The sequence below is a fragment of the Bos mutus genome, chromosome 18 (assembly GCF_027580195.1).
Source record: "Bos mutus isolate GX-2022 chromosome 18, NWIPB_WYAK_1.1, whole genome shotgun sequence".
NCBI classification, from domain to species: Eukaryota; Metazoa; Chordata; class Mammalia; order Artiodactyla; family Bovidae; genus Bos; species Bos mutus.
Genome location: NC_091634.1, coordinates 7,583,517 through 7,603,063, shown reverse-complemented (window position 1 = coordinate 7,603,063; position 19,547 = coordinate 7,583,517). Strand labels below are relative to the sequence as shown.

The following is a 19,547-nucleotide window of genomic DNA, read 5'->3' as shown; positions in this document are numbered from 1 at the left end:
TCCATAGTACTTACTACTTCCTGCCTTTTTTAACCCCACCCCTCTGGCCTGTTAGGGCTTCCCTGGCGGCTCAGATCGGTAAAGAATCTGCCTGCAATATGGGAGGCCCAGGTTTGATCCCTGGGTGGGAAAGATCCCCTGAAGAAGGGAATGGCTACCCACTTCAGTATTCTCGCCTGGAGACTCCCATGGACAGAGGAGCCTGGCAAGCTACAATACATAGGCTCACAAAGAGTCAGCATGACTGAGCAACAAACACTCTGGTCTGTAGGTACCCAACTGCTGGGTGGAATCCAATTCTGCTTAGCACCAAATGAAATCAGACTGCTCTGTGGCTCCCAATTGGCTATTCCCTCAGGAAAGGGTTTAGCCTCTGGTTCAAGACCGGGTGGACCCAACAGAACCCTCTTCAGATAGTCACTCAAAGTTCTATTACTTTCTAAGACCATCCTGGGGCCATTAGGAATCAAATGTTTCTTAACTTGGAACTTTCTGGAAATCCGACACTGCTGTGCTTTCCTCAGGTGTGTTTCCCGCCTTTTCTAGCCACCCTCCCTTCCACTGGCTTTAGCCAATGGTTAAGCAACACAACTCTGACTAGCCTCTATAGCCATGTTTGGTTTCACGACTTTCCTCATGGCCTTCTTTATTTGCCCCTCCTAGACTCTCCCAGCACAGATCAGGGGTCTGGAGCCAAGATTCCTCAAGAGTTGAGACTTTATTGAGGGGACTTGCTCCACAAGGCAAAGGTCAAGTGTCCGAGCCAGAGACCAAGAGTTCTACGGCCTTTAGTTAAGGCCTTCCTGACTCCTGGGTGCTGGCGCATGCCAGTGACGTCTGGTGCTCCGTGGCGTCTGATTGGCTCGCTGAGAGACGCTTCAGCGTCGAGGTAAAAGGCGCCTCCCGTGGTTGCTTCTAGCTCCTTCGATGGCATTCGAGGCAGCGGGGCTTCGGCTCTAGAGCCTGGGTTCGGGGCTCAGGGTCGAAGGCCGCAAGGTGCGGCACCCCCCGGCGCGCTCTTCCTGCTGCAGCCGCCGCAGCGGCCGGGCCCAGCGCGGCCTCCAGGGCAGCGCGAGGCCGTGGCGGTCGAGGACGAGGCGTGTAGTATCTGGGCCGCCAGCCGTTCTGCCCAGCAGCAGGTAGTGGTTGGCGGGGCGCAGGCGCAAGCATCCGCAGGTCAGATCGGCGCGGGGCACCCAGGCGGCCTGGCTGCCACGGCGCACGGGCTGTGCTCCCTGCTTGTACACGGCCAGCACGCGCACGGCCAGCCGCTGCCATGTCGTGTCCGCTGCCTCGGACGCCAGCACCTGCGCGTGGAGCACTGCCGAAAGGGGAGAGGTCAGGCCTGGGCCGGGGGTAGCCTGAGGGCCCCGTGAGGTTAGTCTTGGTGGGGAGGGGCCTGGGACGCAAGGGTGGGCTTCCAGAATCGCATCAGGAAGAACAGAGACCTTGAAGCTTTGAGGGTGAGAGGCCCAGTGCTGTGAGGAGTGAGGTCTTTCTGAGGACACGGGTCAAAACAAGGAGGGCGAGGCGTTTGGAGTGTGAGGTTGGGTCCCAGGATTGTGATTGTGAAGGGGAGGGGTGGGTGGGCGGTCTCTCTGGAGAGGAGGTCAGACTTGGGCCAGGAACCCAGGTGCCCACCAGGAAATATGCAAGCACCACCAGGGATGCTTTTGAGACCGTATTAGAAACAGCAGGTATAGGAATGACTTAAAGGTTAGAGGTCTCCCGGGACCCTGCAGTGGGTGGGGCTGGAACAAGGCAGAAAAGGCAGGTCCAGGCCTCTAATCGGAGAAGGCAATGGCACCCCACTCCAGTGCTCTTGCCTGGAAAGTCCCATGGACGGGGGAGCCTGGAGGGCTGCAGTCCATGGGGTCGCTGAGGGTCGGACACGACTGAGCGACTTCACTTTCACTTTTCACTTTCATGCATTGGAGAAGAAAATGGCAACCCACTCCAGTGCTCTTGCCTGGAGAATCCCAGGGAAGGGGGAGCCTGGTGGGCTGCCGTCCATTGGGTCGCACAGAGTCGGACATGACTGAGGCAACTTAGCAGCAGCAGCAGGTCTCTAATGCCAGAGAGTCAGAAAGTATTAGGACCAACAGAGCCCCTGGAAAACAGAGATATTGCCCTAGGAGGGATCTGCATCTAGAATTAATTTGGGGGCCAGAAGGAGGTCAGTCCTGGGAAGCCCAGGGTTGAGGTCTTACTAGTGGTGATTCAGAGAAGTGTCCCCTCTAAGGGGATGAGATGAGATCTGTTGGGAGCAGCCCTCTGGTGGGCAAGCTGAGTCTATGGGCTGGAAGATTCCCATGGGAGGTGGGGCGGGTGGGGGGGGGGGCGGGGGGGGGCAGAAACCTCCACGTTTGGAGTTCCAAGGATACTAGTGGCCAGATGGTGAGCCTCAGGGAGGGGAGGTCTGGGATCCTGTACCACTGAGGGGAGTAACTGGGGCTGGGCTGAACTCGAGTGTCCAAGACAGTTGAGGTCATGGGCCCTGGACTCAGGGGGCTGGTGTAGACTGGTGGATTAGGAAACTGTGGGGGAGTCTGTGGGAATGGGGCTACAGCCCTGAAGGAGGGTGGAGGACCTGAGACAGACAAGACAGCGCAAGGGTCCCTCCTTTCAACCAGTTTGCCTTTCTCTTTCCATCCTCAGGAGGCCACCTCCCCCACTCAGGGATGTCAGGCTGAAGAAGATTGTGAAACTCTGCAAGACCAAGAACGTAGGGAGAAAGGAGACCTAGGAAGGTAGGGAGTAACCCTCCCCACTCCCCCTTCCGCCCATTGTCTGCTGTCCCTTTAGGTTCTAGATCAGGACAGGCCCTTTAGAGTTCAGCACCCCTTCCCATTTAAGATGAGGAAAGTGAAGGCCAAAGAAGAGAGTTGCTTGGAGGCAGATCAGAGCCCCTGTGCGCCTGCTGGCCCTTGTTCTCCCCGGCACTCACCGTAGTCCTGTTGGCAGTACCTCTGAAGGCTCATGTGTATCCTGGTGTCCGAAGTATTGCAATAGTTTCGACACTGAGGGTCTGGGGAGGGTCGGGCTCCTGAGGCCTGGGCTACAGCATTCTGCCCCTGCCCATCCCCCACAGTCCATCTTGATGGACAGCTGGGGTGCCTGAACCCTTGGGACTGCGCTCAGTGAACCACCCCTGGATCCCCTCCTGGTGGCCCAATCACCCCATCCCTGATCCTTCTTGCTACCAGGGATTTGTAGGCCAGCCTGTCTTACCCGAGCTGTAAGCATGAGGGGTTGTAGCAAGGGTGGTTGTCGCCTCTAGGATTCCTGTGAGAGAGCAGAGAAGAGGTAAGGCCTCTTAGCACCTCCCACCAGCACCTCGCTGCCCCCAAGGAAACCAGGCATCCAGACCCCTCACGGGGCATCCTGCTTCCTTGAAGCCCAAGAGTGGAAGCACACTTTGCCTTTCTCCCCCAGGACCTGGAGTTCTGGTCCCTCGCCACTTTCTGGACTCAGGAGTCCCGGTCTTAAGACCTCTCTCAGACCCAGGAATCCAGGCTCTTAGCCTCTTCCTCCACAGGGTGAGACTGGACTTCAGTCTCCGCCTCCCCAAGGCCACAGAGTCCAGTCTCTAGCTTCCGTCTCCCAGGGACCCGGTCCTCACCCATCTTGCCCCCTGGAGGTCTGGCTATCTCCTTCCCACCCCACTTGGGACTCGGGGCCCCGCCCCCAGGACTCACGCTGGCAGGGCATCCTGGGGGAGCGGCTCTGCTGGTAGCCGGGACCACAGCGGTTGCAGGTCAGGCCAGTGACCCCTAACTTGCAGGAGCACTGCCCATTGGTCTGGTTGCAGGCACCGCCTGTTGCCCCAATTGGATGGCACTGGCAGGCTGCGTGAGGAGAGGAGCTGGGGAGGTAGGGTGCGGGCTCCCAGCCTCTTCCTTCCCAAGACTGGGGAGGCTGGAATTCCCTGCCCCCTCCGCCCGCAGGCCCCCAGCCCCTCCTCCCACAGACCTGCCTGCTGCCTTTCCCTCTAGGCGGGGCTTCAGGCTGCACTCACCCCTGCAGGCCTTGCGGCTGCTGATGGGCTGGCCGGGGTCCCTCCAGAACCCTGGCTGGCAGTAGTGGCAGTGCCGGCCGGCTGTGTGGTGGCGGCACCGCTCACAAACGCCCCCGCTCCGGCCGCCCGACAGCCTGAACAGCTCAGAGTTGAACCTGCAGCGTCGCGCGTGCTGGTTGCAGGAGCAGGCTGGGAACAGGATGGAGTGAGGGCGCCTCAGGCCGCCATTCCGTTCCCCTTTCCCAGCTTTCCCCCCACCGCCCTCAGGAGAGAGACTGCCTGGGGTTCCCCAGGTGAGTCTGGGTCCCCGAAGCCCTTCATTCTCATCTTTAAAACAGGCGGTGCTTTGGACTGGAGCTGGGTGAGCCAAGGGGACTGATGAACACACGGGGTGTAGAGAGTGGGCTACAGAGTCAGACCCCCGCGTGGAAGTGTCTCACTCTTTCCATGGGCAGGCGACGCCTCCTTTCTGCAGCTCAGACTCCTTTGCTATAAGATGACATTTACAATATCTACTTCCTCGCAGGAGGACCACCTACCATGTACATTTTGCTGGGGGGCATTGATCAGATTTCAAAGGCAGTGACTCTCAAACCTGACCACTTATTCGAATTACTGGGGAAACATTTAAAAAGAGCAACACAGGACCTCCGTGCTAGGTCCTAAGGACTTTATGTATATCCGTGACTTGAATTTCCACTGCAGCCTGTAGAGGAAAGACTATTGTTTTCCTCACTTTACAGGCGAGGAAATGGAGACACAGAGAGGTTTGGTCACTAGTTGGGGGTCACACAGCCAGGAAGCTGGTGAGCTGGGATTTGAACCCAAGCAGTCTGGCTGCCTCCTGAGGCTGTGCGCCCATCTGCTGCCCTAGAACATCTAGTGTGACAGCACGTTCGGGACAAGCCAGGACCCTTGGGCTTATCCTCCTGAGCTCACGTTCCAGCCCTGCCACCTGCTGACTGCGTGTCCTTGAGCACAGAACTTCCCAGCTCTAGCCTCAGTCTCCTCATCTGTAGAATGGGCCTGATGCAATCCCTGCCCGGCACATAGTAGGTGCTGGATAAAAATGTGTCTGATGAATAAAAGCTTCCCCCACCATGGTTGATTTGATGAGTCCAAAAACATCCAGCTGCCCTGTTTTTCTCCACCCTCTCACTAAATACCACCTGAGCGCCTGCGACAAGCCAGGCCCTGGGCGGGGCTCAGAAAGTGTTCTCCACATCACCGTGATCAGGTGTCACCAAGAGGCTGGAGCCCCCGGTGGGCATGGAAGCAGCAGAGGTGGTGGGGGAAAGCCAGGGGAGCCAAGAGAGGTGCTGCCAGAGGACAGTGTGGGGGAGAAGCAAGGGGCAGGTAGCTCTGGGGTAGGAGAGAGCCTCCTGCCCTCAGGGACACTGCCTGGCTGCTGGACCATGGGCCCGGCTCCGGGTCAGGGCAGGTCGGGGCGGGCCCCGGACTTACGCAGGCAGGGGTGAGGGTGCCGGGGCGTGGCAGGCCGCCAGGGCCAGTCGCGGTGGGATGGCTGGCAGCTCTCACAGCCCGGGCCGGTGGTGTGGTGGCGGCAGCGACAGCGGGGTGGCCGGTCGCGGGCAGCGCAGCGGGCCGCGTGGCCGTGGCACTGGCAGCGGCCTCTCACGCCCGCGGCTGCCAGCCCTCCCCGGCCCCCGAGCTCCAGGCGGAGGTGACTGGCCACCACGCTGGCCTTCGGGCCCGCTGGGACCCGGAAGATCACCCTCTCGGGCCCTCCCAACGCCCCCGGCCAGGCGGGCCTGCGCCACAGTGACCTCCAGGGCCCTCCGGTGGCCCAGGCGGCAGACAGGACCAGGGCTGGGGGTCCTGGGGTGCAGAAGCGCAGGCTGACGGACGACAGGAGGAAAGGGCCCCCCAGGCCCAGGGTCAGACTGCCATTGCAGGGGGCCCGTGGGCCGAGATCCACACCCGGGGAGGGGCCACAGGCCTGGGGACAGGAGGCGGCCATGCCAGCCAGCTGGGTCACGGGTGGGAGGCAGAAGCGGGGGCGGCCCCCGGGGTGGTAACATGGGTCGGCGCTGGCCTGGCTCAGGAGGAGCCAGAGGGCAAAGGTCACGGGCATGGTTCCAGCAGAGGCAAGTACCTGCAGAGGAGAGGAGTGGCCAGGCTGGGGGCCTCGGGCTGCCCCCCGAGGTCAGCCTCCACCCCGCTCTCCAGGCTCCCTGAGGAACCCTGGCATTCCACCCCTGGCCCTGCCCCAGACCTCTCCCGGCTGCTTCTGAGCGAGGAAAATAGTTCCATCTGGGGAGAATTACTGTTTACATAAGCCAAAGGGGAAAGAACGCAAGCAAAATCGAGAATTTTGCCTGAACTAATCCGTAGCTTAACACCCCAGCGCTATCAGTCAGTGTTGAGGGGTAGGGGGCCCTGGGGAGAGGGCGGGGCGGGGGGACAGATGGGGAAACTTCCAGCAAGGACAAGGGGGATAAGGGGGGAGAGCAAGGCAGGGCAGACGGAGTTACAGACAGATGAACACTCAGTGACAAAGCAACAGAGACACGGACAGATAGGGGCGCAGACAGACAGATGGAGGGAGAGGGGGCAAGGCCAGTGTAGGGCAAGGGCCAGGCAGGGAGAGGAAGCAGGAGGGGCGAGGAGGATGCAAGGGGAGACCGCGAGGCCAGAAAGATGGCGGCTGGGAAACCGGAGTCCACAGGTGTAGGGGGAGCGGGTCCCGGGGAGCCTGGGGGCCGGGACCTCGGAGACGCCTGCAGAGCCGGAGGAGAGCGGGCAGTGCAGCAGGCCTGACCTGGGGGGAGAGCAGGGGTGCTGGGCTGGGGGATCAGAAGCAGGAGGCAGGTCCATGGGGATCGGGGATCAGAGGGGAGGCCCCTTTCCCACGTGGGGCCCTAACCTCGTTCTCCACACCCAGGGCACGGAGGGGGATTATCACCAAACAACCAAGCCTCCCTGCCACCCACCCCCAGCCTCCACCCACCCTTAACCCTTTCTCACCCAGACGCAGAACCCAGAGGACCGTGCTAGGGACCCCGGTGGGGATGCCTGGGGGCTGGAAGCCTGGGCTGGAATGCCTGGGGGGCTGAGAAGGTCAAGCCCTGGTGTCCCGCTTGGGATGGGAGGGCCCTGTGTGCTCACATTTCTGAGGACTTTCTGATAATCTCAGCCCACCTGGCTCCCACTGCCATCCTAGGCCTCAGGGTCCAGGAATCAGAGCCCCCACATTGCCCACCGGCTGTAAAGTCCCCAGAGAAGAAGGGGGAACAGACGATGGGGGTGGCGGGTGCCAAGGGAGGAGAGAGAGGGGCCGGACAGGGCAGGGCTAGAGGCCAGGGCATCTGCAGGAGCCGGAAGTCCAGGCCTGGGAAGGCACGGGCAGGGAAGGACTTGGTGCTGGAATGCTCCTCCTCCCCGTCCAGGGCTGGCAGCCCCCGTTGGAGAGCTCCCTCAGGTCTAGGGGCTTTGAACCCCTCTGGGCCCCACAGTCCAGGCCCCTGGGTAAGTCTGGACCTGGGCATGGGCCCCCACTGGGAGTCTGTGAGGCACCAGTGGGTGCGGTGGGGTCACATCCCTCCCCAGCCTGATTTCACCGCCCCCAGGGTCCCCACCTCCCCCGCCCCAGATGACTGCCATGGCCTCCACCCCTCCTGAGGAGGAGCCTGGCGCCATTTTGAGCTCTGGCGCGGGGCATTTGCCCTGGTCCCCTGGCACCTGCCTTATAAGGCGCTCACTCCATCTCCCACCTCTCCTCTCTCGCCTGGGTGGTTCAAGGGGCACTGCTTTATGGCCTTAGTACGCCAGGCAAACGGGTTGAGTCCCCCGATGTTCCTGGGGGATCGAGAAGCCAGCCCCTGCCACTGGGGAGCCCAGATGTCCGGCCCCTGGTCCATACCCACTGTGGGAACTATAGCCCACCCTGACCACCCCCCCCATTCAAGGAGCAGAGACTAGCTGTGTTCCCACCAGATCCAGAGTCAGGCTCTTCGCCTGGGCAGTGGGGGGGGTCCCTCTGGGACTCAGGCTCCTCTTCCCTGGTTTCTTTGGCACCCACCCGACCCTTCACCCTGCCGTCGTCCAAACCTGTGCCCTGGAAGAGGTTGTCCTCTGCCGCTAGCTGCTCACATGTTCTCTCCCGCAGGAGCTTGGCGGCCAGCGTGGGCTCCGGGGAGTGAGTGCGGAGTGGCTGTTCTCAGGCCCCGGGCTAGTGGGGGTTCTGGGCGGGAGCTCAGAGCAGAGCCTAAGAATCCAACACCACCCCCGCCCCCCCACCCCGCCCCAGTCCCCTCGCCAAGGCAGCCATGCTCTCCCTGCAGGGACCCCTGGCAGCCATACCACCCGGGACGATGTGGGACATGAGAGCCGTTGCCCCGCAGCGGCCCGCAGCTGGACATCCCCGAGCAGGCTGGCCCAGGAAGCTCAAGACAGGTAGGAGGGGACAGCGGCCAGATGGCCTTCCCGGGTCTGGGGTCCGCGCTCCACTCACACCCAGCCCCTGCCCCACAGCTCCTAAGGGCGGGCAGGCTGGGGCTCAGCCCCGCCACGTGGTGGTGGCTGCAATCAGGAAGGGGCAGACCTGCTGAGGGTGGGGGGTGGTGTCAGGGCCGCTCACACCGAGGTGGGACCCCACTCCAGCCCCTCCTGCCCTCTGGAACCTTCTGCCAGCTGTGGGTTAACTGAGCATGAAGGTCAGGCGCTTTCAAGCCCTAGAAGTCAGTGCCCTTTGAAGGGTCACACCAGCCACCTGGAAACCCAAAGACTTGGGCTGCTTTCTGAGTTGGTGGGGTCGGGGTAGGGGAGAAATGAATGCCTGGGACCTCGGTGGTTCTAGCGGCTGGAGGGAGAAATCGGGGACCCCCCCAGGGGTTCAGAGCTCAAAGCAGCTTTCCCCATGACCAGTTCACTGTGAGGCCTCAAGACTTCAGGGGTGAAATTTTCGTACAAATGTTGCCCTCAACTGTATTACACACCCTAATGGTTTTGACTAGAAAGATAACATTTTTTATCACTTCCCACTGAGAAAGGCGTGGATCTCGGGACAATGGGGCACCATATTTGCTACTGTGGCCTTGAGTGCATTGACTGTGGCACAGCGAGGGCCCGTGGGGTTTGGGGACCCACTGTTCCGGCGGGAGGGCGCAGCCGAGGCAGTCTGTGCTTCTGGTTCTGGGTGACCCGCACAGCGGCGGAGGCAGGATGGGGACATAGGATTTGAATGTAAGCTGTGAGGAGGGGTTAGCTGCCAGAAAAAGAGACACCCCCAGATCAGAGGGGGACATATGGGATCCAGGGCAGGCGGCGTGAGGGGCAGGCTAACTTGTGCAGAAATTAAAAGTTTCTTAAGCTAATGTTCCCTAGAGGAAAGCCTGCTTTCTCACTTTTGCTTTTAATAACCTGAGCTTCCTGAGGTGATGATCATCTCTAAAGGAGCCAGTGAAAAATCCTTCTGCCAATGCAGGAGACACAGGTTCAATGCCTGGTTGGGAAGATCCCCTGGAGAAGGAAATGGCAACTCACTCCAGTATTCTTGCCTGGGAAATCCCATGGACAGAGGAGCCTGGTGGGCTACAGTCCATGAGGTCACAAAGAGTCAGACACGACTTAGCAACTCAGCAACAACTGCACTGAGAGTGTGCATCTGAGTATCCCTTTCTCAGGGCAGAGTAGAAAAACCCAAGACAGTAATCAGGATCCTAGATTCCTGAGCCACACTGGTTCCAAATCCAGGCTTCACCTCTTTCCTAGCTGTGTACCCCAAAGCAAGTTTCTTAACCTCTCTGTGCCGTAGTTTCCTTTAATGTTAAATTGGAAGAAAAATGTACCTTACTCTTGGGAGATCATGAGGACCCAATGAGTGAAGATAAGCCTACAGTCCAGTATCTGAAACTCTGTGCACCAGACGTGCTGCAGAAACTGTTTTGACAGCACCATGGGATGTGCAGCTTATATATTATACACCCCTCAGTGGGGCCTGGGCAGCATCCCATCAGTTCAGTTCAGTTGCTCAGTCGTGTCCGACTCTTTGCAACCCCATGGACTGCAGCACGCCAGGCCTCCTCCCTGTCCATCACCAACTCCTGGGGTTTACTCAAACTGATGCCCATTGAGTTGGTGATGCCATCCAACCATCTCATCCTATAGTCCCCTTCTCCTCTTGCCCTCAATCTTTCCCAGCATCAGGGTCTTTTCCAGTAAGTCAATTCTTTGCATCAAGTGGCCAAGGTATTGGAGTTTCAGCTTCAACATCAGTCCTTCCAATGAATATTCAGGTCTGATTTCCTTTAGGATGGACTCGTTGGATCTCCTAGCAGTTCAAGGGACTCTCAAGAGTCTTCTCCAACACCACAGTTCAAAAGCATCAATTCTTTGGCACTCAGCTTTCTTTAGAGTCCAACTCTCACATCTATACATGACTATTAGAAAAACCATAGCCTTGATTAGATGGATCTTGGTTGACAAAGTAATGTCTCTGCTTTTGAATATGCTATCTAGATTGGTCATAACTTTTATTCCAAGGAGTAGGCGTCTTTTAATTTCATGGCTGCAGTCACCATCTGCAGTGATTTTGGAGCCCCCCAAAATAAAATCTGTCACTGTTTCCCCATCTATTTCCCATGAAGTGATGGGACCAGATGCCATGATCTTAGTTTTCTGAATGTTGAGCTTTAAACCAACTATTTCACTCTCCTCTTTCACTAAGAGGCTCTTTAGTTTTTCTTTGCTTTCTGCCATAAGTGTGGTGTCATCTGCATATCTGAGGTTACTGATATTTCTCCCAGCAATCTTGATTCCAGCTTGTGGTTCCTCCAGCCCAGCATTTCTCATGATGTACTCTGCATATAAATTAAATAAGCAGGGTGACAACATAACAGCCTTGACATACTCCTTTTCCTATTTGGAACCAGTCTGTTGTTTCATTTCCAGTTCTAACTGTTGCTTCCTGACCTGCATACAGATTTTTCAAGAGGCAGGTCAGGTGGTCTGGTATTCCCATCTCTTTAAAAATTTTCCACAGTTTATTGTGATCCACATAGTCAAAGGCTTTGGCATAGTCAATAAAGCAGAAATAGATGTTTTTCTGGAACTCTCTTGCTTTTTCCATGATCCAGCGGATGTTGGCAATTTGATCTCTGGTTCCTCTGCCTTTTCTAAAACCAGCTTGAACATCTGGAATTTCACAGTTCACGTTTTGTTGAAGCCTGGCTTGGAGAATTTTGAGCATTACTTTACTAGTGTGTGAGATGAGTGCAATTGTGCGGTAGTTTGAGCATTCTTTGGCATTGCCTTTCTTTGGGATTGGAATGAAAACTGACCTTTTCCAGTTCTGTGGCCACTGCTGAGTTTCCAAAATTGCTGACATATTGAATGCAGCACTTTCACAGCATCATCTTTTCGGATTGGAAATAGCTCAACTGGAATTCCATCACCTCCACTAGCTTTGTTTGTAGTGATGCTTCCTTAGGCCCACTTGACTTCACATTCCAGGATGTCTGGCTCTAGGTGAGTGATCACACCATCGTGATTATCTGTGTCGTGAAGATCTTTTTTGTATAGTTCTGTGTATTCTTGCCACCTCTTCTTAATGTCTTCTGCTTCTGTTAGGTCCATACCATTTCTGTCCTTTATTGAACCCATCTTTGCCTGAAATGTTCCCTTGGTATCTCTGATTTTCTTGAAGAGATCTCTAGTCTTTCCCATTCTGTTGTTTTCCTCCATTTCTTTGCATCGATCAAGGAGGCAGTCTTTCTTATCTCACCTTGTTATACTTTGGAACTCTGCATTCAGATTGGTATATCTTTCCTGTTCTCCTTTGCCTTTCGCTTCTCTTCTTTGCTCAGCTATTTGTAAGGCCTCCCCAGACAGCCATTTTGCCTTTGTGCATGTCTTTTTCTTGGGGATGGTCTTGATTCCTGTCGCCTGTACAATGTCACGAACCTCTGTCCATAGTTCATCAGGCACTCTGTGTATCAGATCTAGTCCCTTAAATCTATTTCTCACTTCCAGTGTATAATCATTAGGGATTGGATTTAGGTCATACCTGAATGATCTAGTGGTTTTCCCCACTTTCTTTAATTTGTCTGAATTTGGCAATAAGGAGTTCATGGTCTGAGCCACAGTCAGCTCCTGGTCTTGTTTTTGCTGACTTTATAGAGCTTCTCCATCTTTAGCTGCAAAGAATATAATCAATCTGATTTTGGTATTGGCCATCTGGTGATGTCCATGTATAGAGTCATCTCTTGTGTTGTTGGAAGAGGGTGTTTGCTCTGACCAGTGCGTTCTCTTGGCAGAACTCTATTAAACTTTGCCTTGCTTCATTCTGTACTCCAAGGCCAAATTTGCCTGTTACTCCAAGTGTTTCTTGACTTCCTACTTTTGCATTCCAGTCCTCTATACTGAAAATGACATATTTTTTGGGTGTTAGTTCTAGAAGGTCTGGTAGGTCTCCATAGAACCGTTCAACTTCACCATATCAAATGTTATTGTTTCTACAAGCAGAACAAGTGGGCACTCACTGCAAAATAAGTCTATGAATAGCCTCACATTGGTTAAAATTTTGTCTCCAGATGATTTCAACTCAGGTTGGGGTTCACCTCCAATCTTCATAAAAGTGGTCGATAAGGAACTGTGGACCGGAATGTAAGCCGCAAAACCAGCCCTGGGCTTCATCAGCTCTGATTGACTATTTCCCGTGGCTTTTCAGCTGTGTAGGCTGATGAGCGAACAGGAGAGGGAGCCCTTGAGACTCAAAGACATAGCAGCCAGAGTGCTTACCTACCTGATTAGCAGTGTTAGTCGCTCAGTCTCTCCGACTCTTTGCGACCCCATCGATTTTAGACCGCCAAGCTCCTCTGTCCATGGGATTCTTCAGGGAAGAATACTAGAATCGGTTGCCATTCCGTTCTCCAGGGGATCTTCTCTACCCAGGGATCAAACCTGCGTCTCCTGCATCACAGGCAGATTCTTTACCATCTGAGTCACGTGACTGGCAGAACCCAAGGCAAAATGAAAACCGGCTGCCTTGCCGGCAGTCATGGAGAATTTCTAGATGGCTGGAGCAGAGGAGGGGCCCTGTGCAGCTGCATGGGTCGCACATGGTGGAGGTGACCCTGGTCCTGAGCTGGTTTCTCCTCCCTAGTAGTCCTGGCTCCAATCCCTGCTCAGCTTGCCTGATGGTTTGGAACCTGCTTGAGGCTCTGACTGAGGTGGGTGAGCTGACCAGAGGTTCAGGTCCTTCCTCTGCTCCCCGCCACCATCCCCCCTCCGCCACCACCCCAAAGAATAGGACTCCAGGCGGGGCCCGAGATGGGCAGGCTGTGGTACAGATTGGGACAGAGTATAACTCAGCTGGTAAAGAATCCGCCTGTGATTCAGGAGAGCCCAATTCAATTCCTGGGTTGGGAAGCTCCACTGGAGATAGGTTACCCACTCGAGTATTCTGGCCTTGAGAATTCCGTGGACTGTATAGTTCATGGGGTCGCAAAGAGTTGGACACGACTGAGTGACTTTCACTTCACTTCACACTTATCACCAGCCCAGAGAGCAGAGGGGCTCAGGGACAGATTTAATTGGCTTTTTAGAAATCAAAGCAGCGAGCAAGGCATTTCCTGTACACCTCAGGGGAGGGAGCGTGACATATACTTAGTCTTCATGTGGTAAGAGCCAGCTGACCTCACTGGGAACCCACACTGAATGGGAGACCTTTGAGGAGGGCCTGAGAGTGTTCATATTTCCCAAAGGGGTCAGATTAATAAAGTGAGGGACCCTGGAATATAGGAGGAAGAGGAGGTGGAGAGTGGAGGTGAGGCCCACAGAGCCCTGACATTTAAGGGGACCGGTGGAAGGACAGATGGGGAGCCTGGAGGGGTTTAGATGGAAGCCAGATGAGGAGGAGTGAGGGCCACGCAATCCAGGGCTCCTGTAGGGCCTTGGGGGTCTCCTGGCCACAGGGAAACCAGGCATGGCTGGTCAGGGAACAGAGCAGGGAAGGGGACATAGAGGGTCAGGACACACTGAAGACGCACTGTGAGAAGACCGCTTCTCGGAGCCCAGGGGAGAGCGGGGGAGCGATGGCCTGAAAAAGAAGCAACCCCTGAAGAAGGGGTCATCCACCCCACTACACGGGTGGGGAAGCTGAGGTTCATGGAGCCCAGTCAGCCGTGGAGTCGGGGCAGGAACTGCCAGGGGCCTGGGTGAGTTCAAAAGTGTAGGCTTCAGTGAGCTAGCATGGCACTACCACTGTGGTCAGAAAGACAGACAGTGGTGAGTGTTGGCAAGGATGTGGAGAAATCAGAGCCCTCATACGCTGCTGGTGGGAATGGAAAATAAGGCAGCTGCTCGGAAACCAGGCTGCAGTTCCTGAAACTGTTAAACACTGTTAGTTACCACACGACCCAGCTGTTCTACTCTCAGGTAAATCCCTGAGGGAAATGAAAACTTAGGTCCACACAAGGATTTGGACATGCATGTTCATAGCAATGTTATTCCTGATAACCCCAGAAGGAAAACACCCCAGATGTCTAGGAACTGATGAACTGATAAATAAAAGGAGACAGAACCATGGAGGGGAACATCAGAAATTAGTGACATGCTAACACATGCTGCCCCATGGGTAAGCCTGGGAAATATGACACAGAGTGAAGGAAACCAGTCACAAAGAGGCCCTTAATGTGTGATTCATTTACATGCAATGTGCAGAGTAGGTGAATCCACTGAGGCAGAAAGTAGATGAGCTGGCAGGAGGTGGAGAGGAGGGGAAGACTGGGGGTGGGGATGGCTAAGGGGTGCAGGGTTTCAGTTGGGGGTGATAAAATTTTTCTAAAAGTAATTGTGATGCTTGCCCAACTCTGCGAATATACTACAAGCTATTTTACACTTTATATGGGGGAACTGTATGGTATTGGAATATTATCTCAGTAAAGTGGTTACCTACAAAAAAGAAGGGCTCATCAGAGACCTAATATAAAAGCTAAACCTAGGCAGCTTGCAACCCACTCCAGTACTCTTGCCTGGAAAATCCCAGGCAAGCCTGGTAGGCTGCATGCAGTCCATGGGTCCATGGGGTCAAAAGTCCATGCTGTCCATGGGGTCGCAAAGAGTCGGACACGACTGAGCGACTTCACTTTGACTTTTCACTTGCATGCATTGGAGAAGGCAATGGCAACCTGTTGGGGGCCGGCGTGAGGCACTCCGCCCGTGACAAAGGTCATGAGGAAGGAGGCTTGACATAACGCAAAGGCAGGATGGAGCCTCAGGAGTCCCCCTGGAAATTCTCAAGCATCTACCCCCATAACCAGAGCCTGCCTACTTTGCTACTTTGTGCTCTCACCTACACCTCTGACTTTACGGGGGGCTGTCCCCCACCACCTCTTTCGGAGAAGGAGTTAACTTAGAGCTCCAGTTAATAATAATTCCTGGGCGTGATAGGAGTATTTCAACCTACAAACTCCTCTGAAGGTTCTCTAGCCTGCCTGACAGGCTTGTCTGGCCACATGTGATTGCTCACAGCCTCCCAACTGTGAGAGGCACGAGATGCTTTAAACCTTCTAAAAACAGGTTCCTTAGAAAAGTTAGAAAACCATTAGTATAAGTATAGTGGGCTGATTAGAAATTGTATTGGTGAAGGGTTTTTCATTTGTTGAGCCAATGTTTGTTGCTAAGACTCCACATCCCCTGCCCTTACACACATTAATGAATATATAGAAGAAATAAGTATTAACCTTTGATATTAATCATGTTAGACCTTAGGCTAAGTAAATTCTTTCCTTAACTAAAACCCACTACACCCTCACCCTATAGGAATGTAACTTTATTTGGGTGGTGTCTGTTTTAAGAATAATCACCCTTGGAGAAAAAAGTGTTCTGGTTGACTGACCACTGTCACAAGGAGAGGGTCGTAAATTCTCAGCAGGCCCCCCTGGCCAGAAGATGATGTAACACCCTTAAGACCTCTGTATACATTTGTATGAAGCACCTGACTTAAAAGTCAGGACTGCTGTCCCCACGTGACTTTTGTATAACATCTCAGTGTATAAAAACAGACTCTGGGAAATAAAGAATTGGGATCAGTTCCTCGAAATACTGGTCTCCCCATGTCTCTCTCTCTCAAACTCTGGCTGAGTCTCCATCTGGAGCGCGGAACCCGCCATGCTTACTAATTATGCCTGGGCTTCTAAGATCCGACTGGGGAGGCCTCAGTGTCTCCTCTCCTTCGGGAGAACAGAAGGACGCCTGCGGCCTACGTAAGTGGTGCAAGCTTCTTGTCTTGAAGTTTTATTGGTCTCCTGCGTAAACCAAGCTACTCAGCCTCTTTTCTCCACTGAATTTTCCTACTGAGCTATCCTCATTCTATTACTCTTTATATCTTTGATGAATATTTAAATAGTCACCGACGCCGTCTCCCCTTCGAATACCCTGGATCAGCCGGGGCTAGACCCTGGCAGCAACCCACTCCAGTGTTCTTGCCTGGAGAATCCCAGGGACTGGGGAGCCTGGTGGGCTACCGTCTATGGGGTCGCACAGAGTCGGACATGACTGAAGCGACTTAGCAGCAGGCAGCTTGAGGCAGCCGGGGAGAGAGAATGTTACAGAAGCAGGAGGTGGGAACCAGCAGACTGTTAAGTCCTGGTCCAGAAATGGCACCCTCCCCCCGCAAAAAGTTCATTCTTTATGAGTCTTCCCCCATGGTCCAGAGGTTAAGACTCCGCACTTCCACTGCAGGGGGCACAGGTTTGATCCCTGGTCAAGAACTAAGATCCCAGAAGCTGCATGGCACCGTCAAAAAAAAAAGAGATAGAAATGGTGCAACGTCACTTCCGCCATATTTGATTGGCCAAGGCCCATCACAGGCCCCGCCCTGAGTCAGGGGCAAGGGCGTCAAGGCCTCTGTAGACGGCTGGAATCCCCCACGTCCACTGACAGAAGCAGGGAGCACTTACCATGCAGGGAGCCTTCCAGAAACATCCTTCATGCAGGCGCTTTGGTTAACCCCATTTTATGGAGAAAAGTGAGCTCCAAGAGTTAAAGAACAGGCTCCGGGCTGCCCACCAGGAGGTGGAGTGTGCACGCGAACCTGGGCTATCTGCCCTCAGAGTCTGTGCTCTGAACCTCTGCGTTACGCAGCCTTAATAGATTGTGGGCTCTCAGGTTTACATACAATAAATACTCCAGAAGTCTTTATTTTCCAAGACTTACAGAGTGCCTGCTGTGTGCTAAGCACTGTCCTAAAAGTCTTATAACTGAGGTAGTTCTGTGAGGTTGAACCATAGGAAAGGACTGTGTAGGAAAACATGCGGCTGAATGTTGGCACTTTCGAATGGTTCGACTTCGTCATCCCCTCCACTCTTTTTTTTTTTTTTTGGTCGCATCATGTAGCACGTGGGGTCTTAATTCCCTGACCAGGGATCAGACTTGCATCCCCTGCTTTGAAAGGCAGAGTCTTAACCACTGAGCTGCCAGGGAAGTCCCAGTCACACAGGCAAGGAAACTGGGATTCAGAGAGGGGCAGGAACCTGACTAAAGTCACACAGCTTTATAAAGGCTGGAGCTGAGATTTAAACCCAGGTCAGAGGGGTTCAGGGTCTGTGCTCCGGATGGGCTGAGTGAGTGCATGAGTGGCTGGTTTGGAGGGTGACGAAGGAAGTCATGCCAGCCCAGCCACCCCTGTTGAATTAAGTCATCTCTCCTCCCCGCAGCCACCACGAGATTCTGGGCCACCTGCCCTTCCTCATCCACTGTCTGCTTCCTCTTTGTCATCTTTGCGGTGTCCACTGTTTTCCACTGCCACCGGCGCCTGGCCCTGGTGCCCGCCCCTTGGGCCTATGCAGGTCACGTGGTCTTGTTCCCCAGACACCTGCCGAGGGGGGGCGTGTTCACCATCAACACCAAAGGCCGCCTGGGGAACCAGATGGGGGAGTACGCCACCCTGTACGCCCTGGCCAAGATGAACGGGCGCGCCGCCTTCATCCCACCCCAGATGCACAGCACGCTGGCCCCCATCTTCCGAATCACACTCCCGGTCCTGCATGACGCCACGGCCAGGAGCGTCCCCTGGCAGAACTACCACCTGAACGACTGGATGGAGGAGCAGTACCGCCACATCCCGGGGGAGTACGTGCGCCTCACCGGCTACCCCTGCTCCTGGACCTTCTACCACCACCTCCGCGCCGAGATCCTCCAGGAGTTCACCCTGCACGCCCACGTGCGTGAGGAGGCCCAGAACTTCCTGCGGGGTCTGCGGGTGAATGGCAGTCGGCCGAGCACCTACGTGGGGGTCCACGTGCGCCGCGGGGACTATGTCCGAGTCATGCCCACCGTGTGGAAGGGTGTGCTGGCCGACCGGGGCTACCTGCAGCAGGCCCTGGACTGGTTCCGCGCTCGCCACTGTAGCCCGCTCTTTGTGATCACCAGCGACGACATGGCCTGGTGCCGGAGGAACATCAACAGCTCCCACCGGGACGTGGTGTTCGCGGGCAACGGCCAGCAGGGCTCGCCAGCCAGGGACTTCGCGCTCCTCACGCAGTGTAACCACACCGTCATCACCGTGGGCACCTTCGGCATCTGGGCCGCCTACCTCGCTGGGGGGAGCACCGTCTACCTGGCCAACTTCACCCTGCCCGGCTCCCGATTCCGCATGATCTTTAAGCCCCAGGCGGCCTTCCTGCCCGAGTGGGTGGGCATCGCAGCCAACCTGGGGCAGGCCAGAGAGAGCCACCCCTAGCCCCGCTCGGGTCCCTGCCGCCCCATCGGGCCCGACAGGCTTGGATGCCGGAGTCTAAATCCAGGCTGTTCAGCTTCCCAGCTGGGTGACCATGGACAAGTGACTTAATCTCTCTGTGTCTTAGTGTTCCACCTGTGAAACGAACCTAACGCAGGCTCCTTCTGAGAACACACGTTCATGTAGTTCCTTGGAAACAGGTGTGAGGGTTGGCCAGTCACAGGTTTGTGATTGGCAGGCCTGGGCCTTTGGACGGCCTTGCAGTGGACACGTATTTTTGCCCTCTCCTTCTTTATAGCTCCGGGAACATGGAGCCCAAACATTTGGTACTTGCCTCTTTGGAGGGTTTGGCAATGACACTTTTCCTGCCCTCGATTGGGCTGTTTGAGGCCGCTAACGAATTCGGGCTTTGGGTTTGATGGGGCCTTAGATCGTGAAAGAAAAGGAAAAAAAATAGAATATGAGAGGGAAGATCTTGGGGAGATAACCTTGTCGAGGAGGGGGAGTCCCCAGAAGTGAGGGTGGGTGGGAAGTGGGAGGGCCTCCCAGAGATGGCAGGACTCAACCCCAGGCCTGGCTGGCAGCGGCAAGGACACCTGGAGTCCGCACGTCATGGAAGCAGCAGGTTGGCCACGGAGGGGCGGGGCCGCAGAGCCTGCCATGGCCATGTCCACCGTGTGGGCAGGCAACTGACACCGTGGCAGTGCCCATGCCCGCAGGACCTCGTGCCGCTGTGAGGAGCCCTAATGTGGACTAAAGTTGGATTAAGTGATTACAATACCAGTTTCCTTTTGTTCGGTGTAAAGTATGGAGATAAATATTTTTACT

At 55.4% G+C, this 19,547-nt stretch overlaps 2 protein-coding genes across 3 annotated transcripts; one reads left to right on the top strand and one right to left on the bottom strand.

The window, feature by feature from the left end:
* Nucleotides 1-705: 705 nt before the first annotated feature.
* Nucleotides 706-8,225, bottom strand: NTN5 (netrin 5). 2 transcript variants are annotated; one of them, XM_070386804.1, is made up of 7 exons: nt 8,090-8,225; nt 5,483-6,134; nt 4,019-4,207; nt 3,699-3,848; nt 3,232-3,285; nt 2,948-3,028; nt 706-1,321 (listed from the first exon to the last, which is right to left on the bottom strand). In XM_070386804.1, the coding sequence occupies exons 2-7, from the start codon at nt 6,111-6,113 to the stop codon at nt 957-959; spliced, it is 1,470 nt and encodes a 489-aa protein (XP_070242905.1). In that variant the 5' UTR covers nt 6,114-6,134; nt 8,090-8,225; the 3' UTR covers nt 706-956. The 2 variants fall into 2 exon arrangements, with proteins under 2 accessions (XP_070242905.1, XP_070242906.1); XM_070386805.1 differs by lacking the exon at nt 2,948-3,028.
* On the top strand, nt 7,399-19,189 carry LOC102283588 (galactoside 2-alpha-L-fucosyltransferase SEC1). Its single transcript, XM_005895386.2, has 3 exons — nt 7,399-7,507; nt 8,323-8,434; nt 17,698-19,189. The coding sequence occupies exons 2-3, from the start codon at nt 8,353-8,355 to the stop codon at nt 18,720-18,722; spliced, it is 1,107 nt and encodes a 368-aa protein (XP_005895448.2). The 5' UTR covers nt 7,399-7,507; nt 8,323-8,352; the 3' UTR covers nt 18,723-19,189.
* Nucleotides 19,190-19,547: the final 358 nt, after the last annotated feature.

Excerpts from the sequence above, each read along its gene's own strand:
- NTN5 (XM_070386804.1), bottom strand. The coding sequence starts at position 6,113 with ATGCCCGTGACCTTTGCCCTCTGGCTCCTCCTGAGCCAGGCCAGCGCC. Across the intron at positions 4,208-5,482 it reads GCACCCTCACCCCTGCCTGC|CCTGCTCCTGCAACCAGCAC; the intron begins GTAAGTCCGGGG and ends TCCTGTTCCCAG. Across the intron at positions 3,849-4,018 it reads CAGCCGCAAGGCCTGCAGGG|CCTGCCAGTGCCATCCAATT; the intron begins GTGAGTGCAGCC and ends CTCCTCACGCAG.
- LOC102283588 (XM_005895386.2), top strand. The coding sequence starts at position 8,353 with ATGTGGGACATGAGAGCCGTTGCCCCGCAGCGGCCCGCAGCTGGACAT. Across the intron at positions 8,435-17,697 it reads GCCCAGGAAGCTCAAGACAG|CCACCACGAGATTCTGGGCC; the intron begins GTAGGAGGGGAC and ends TCCTCCCCGCAG.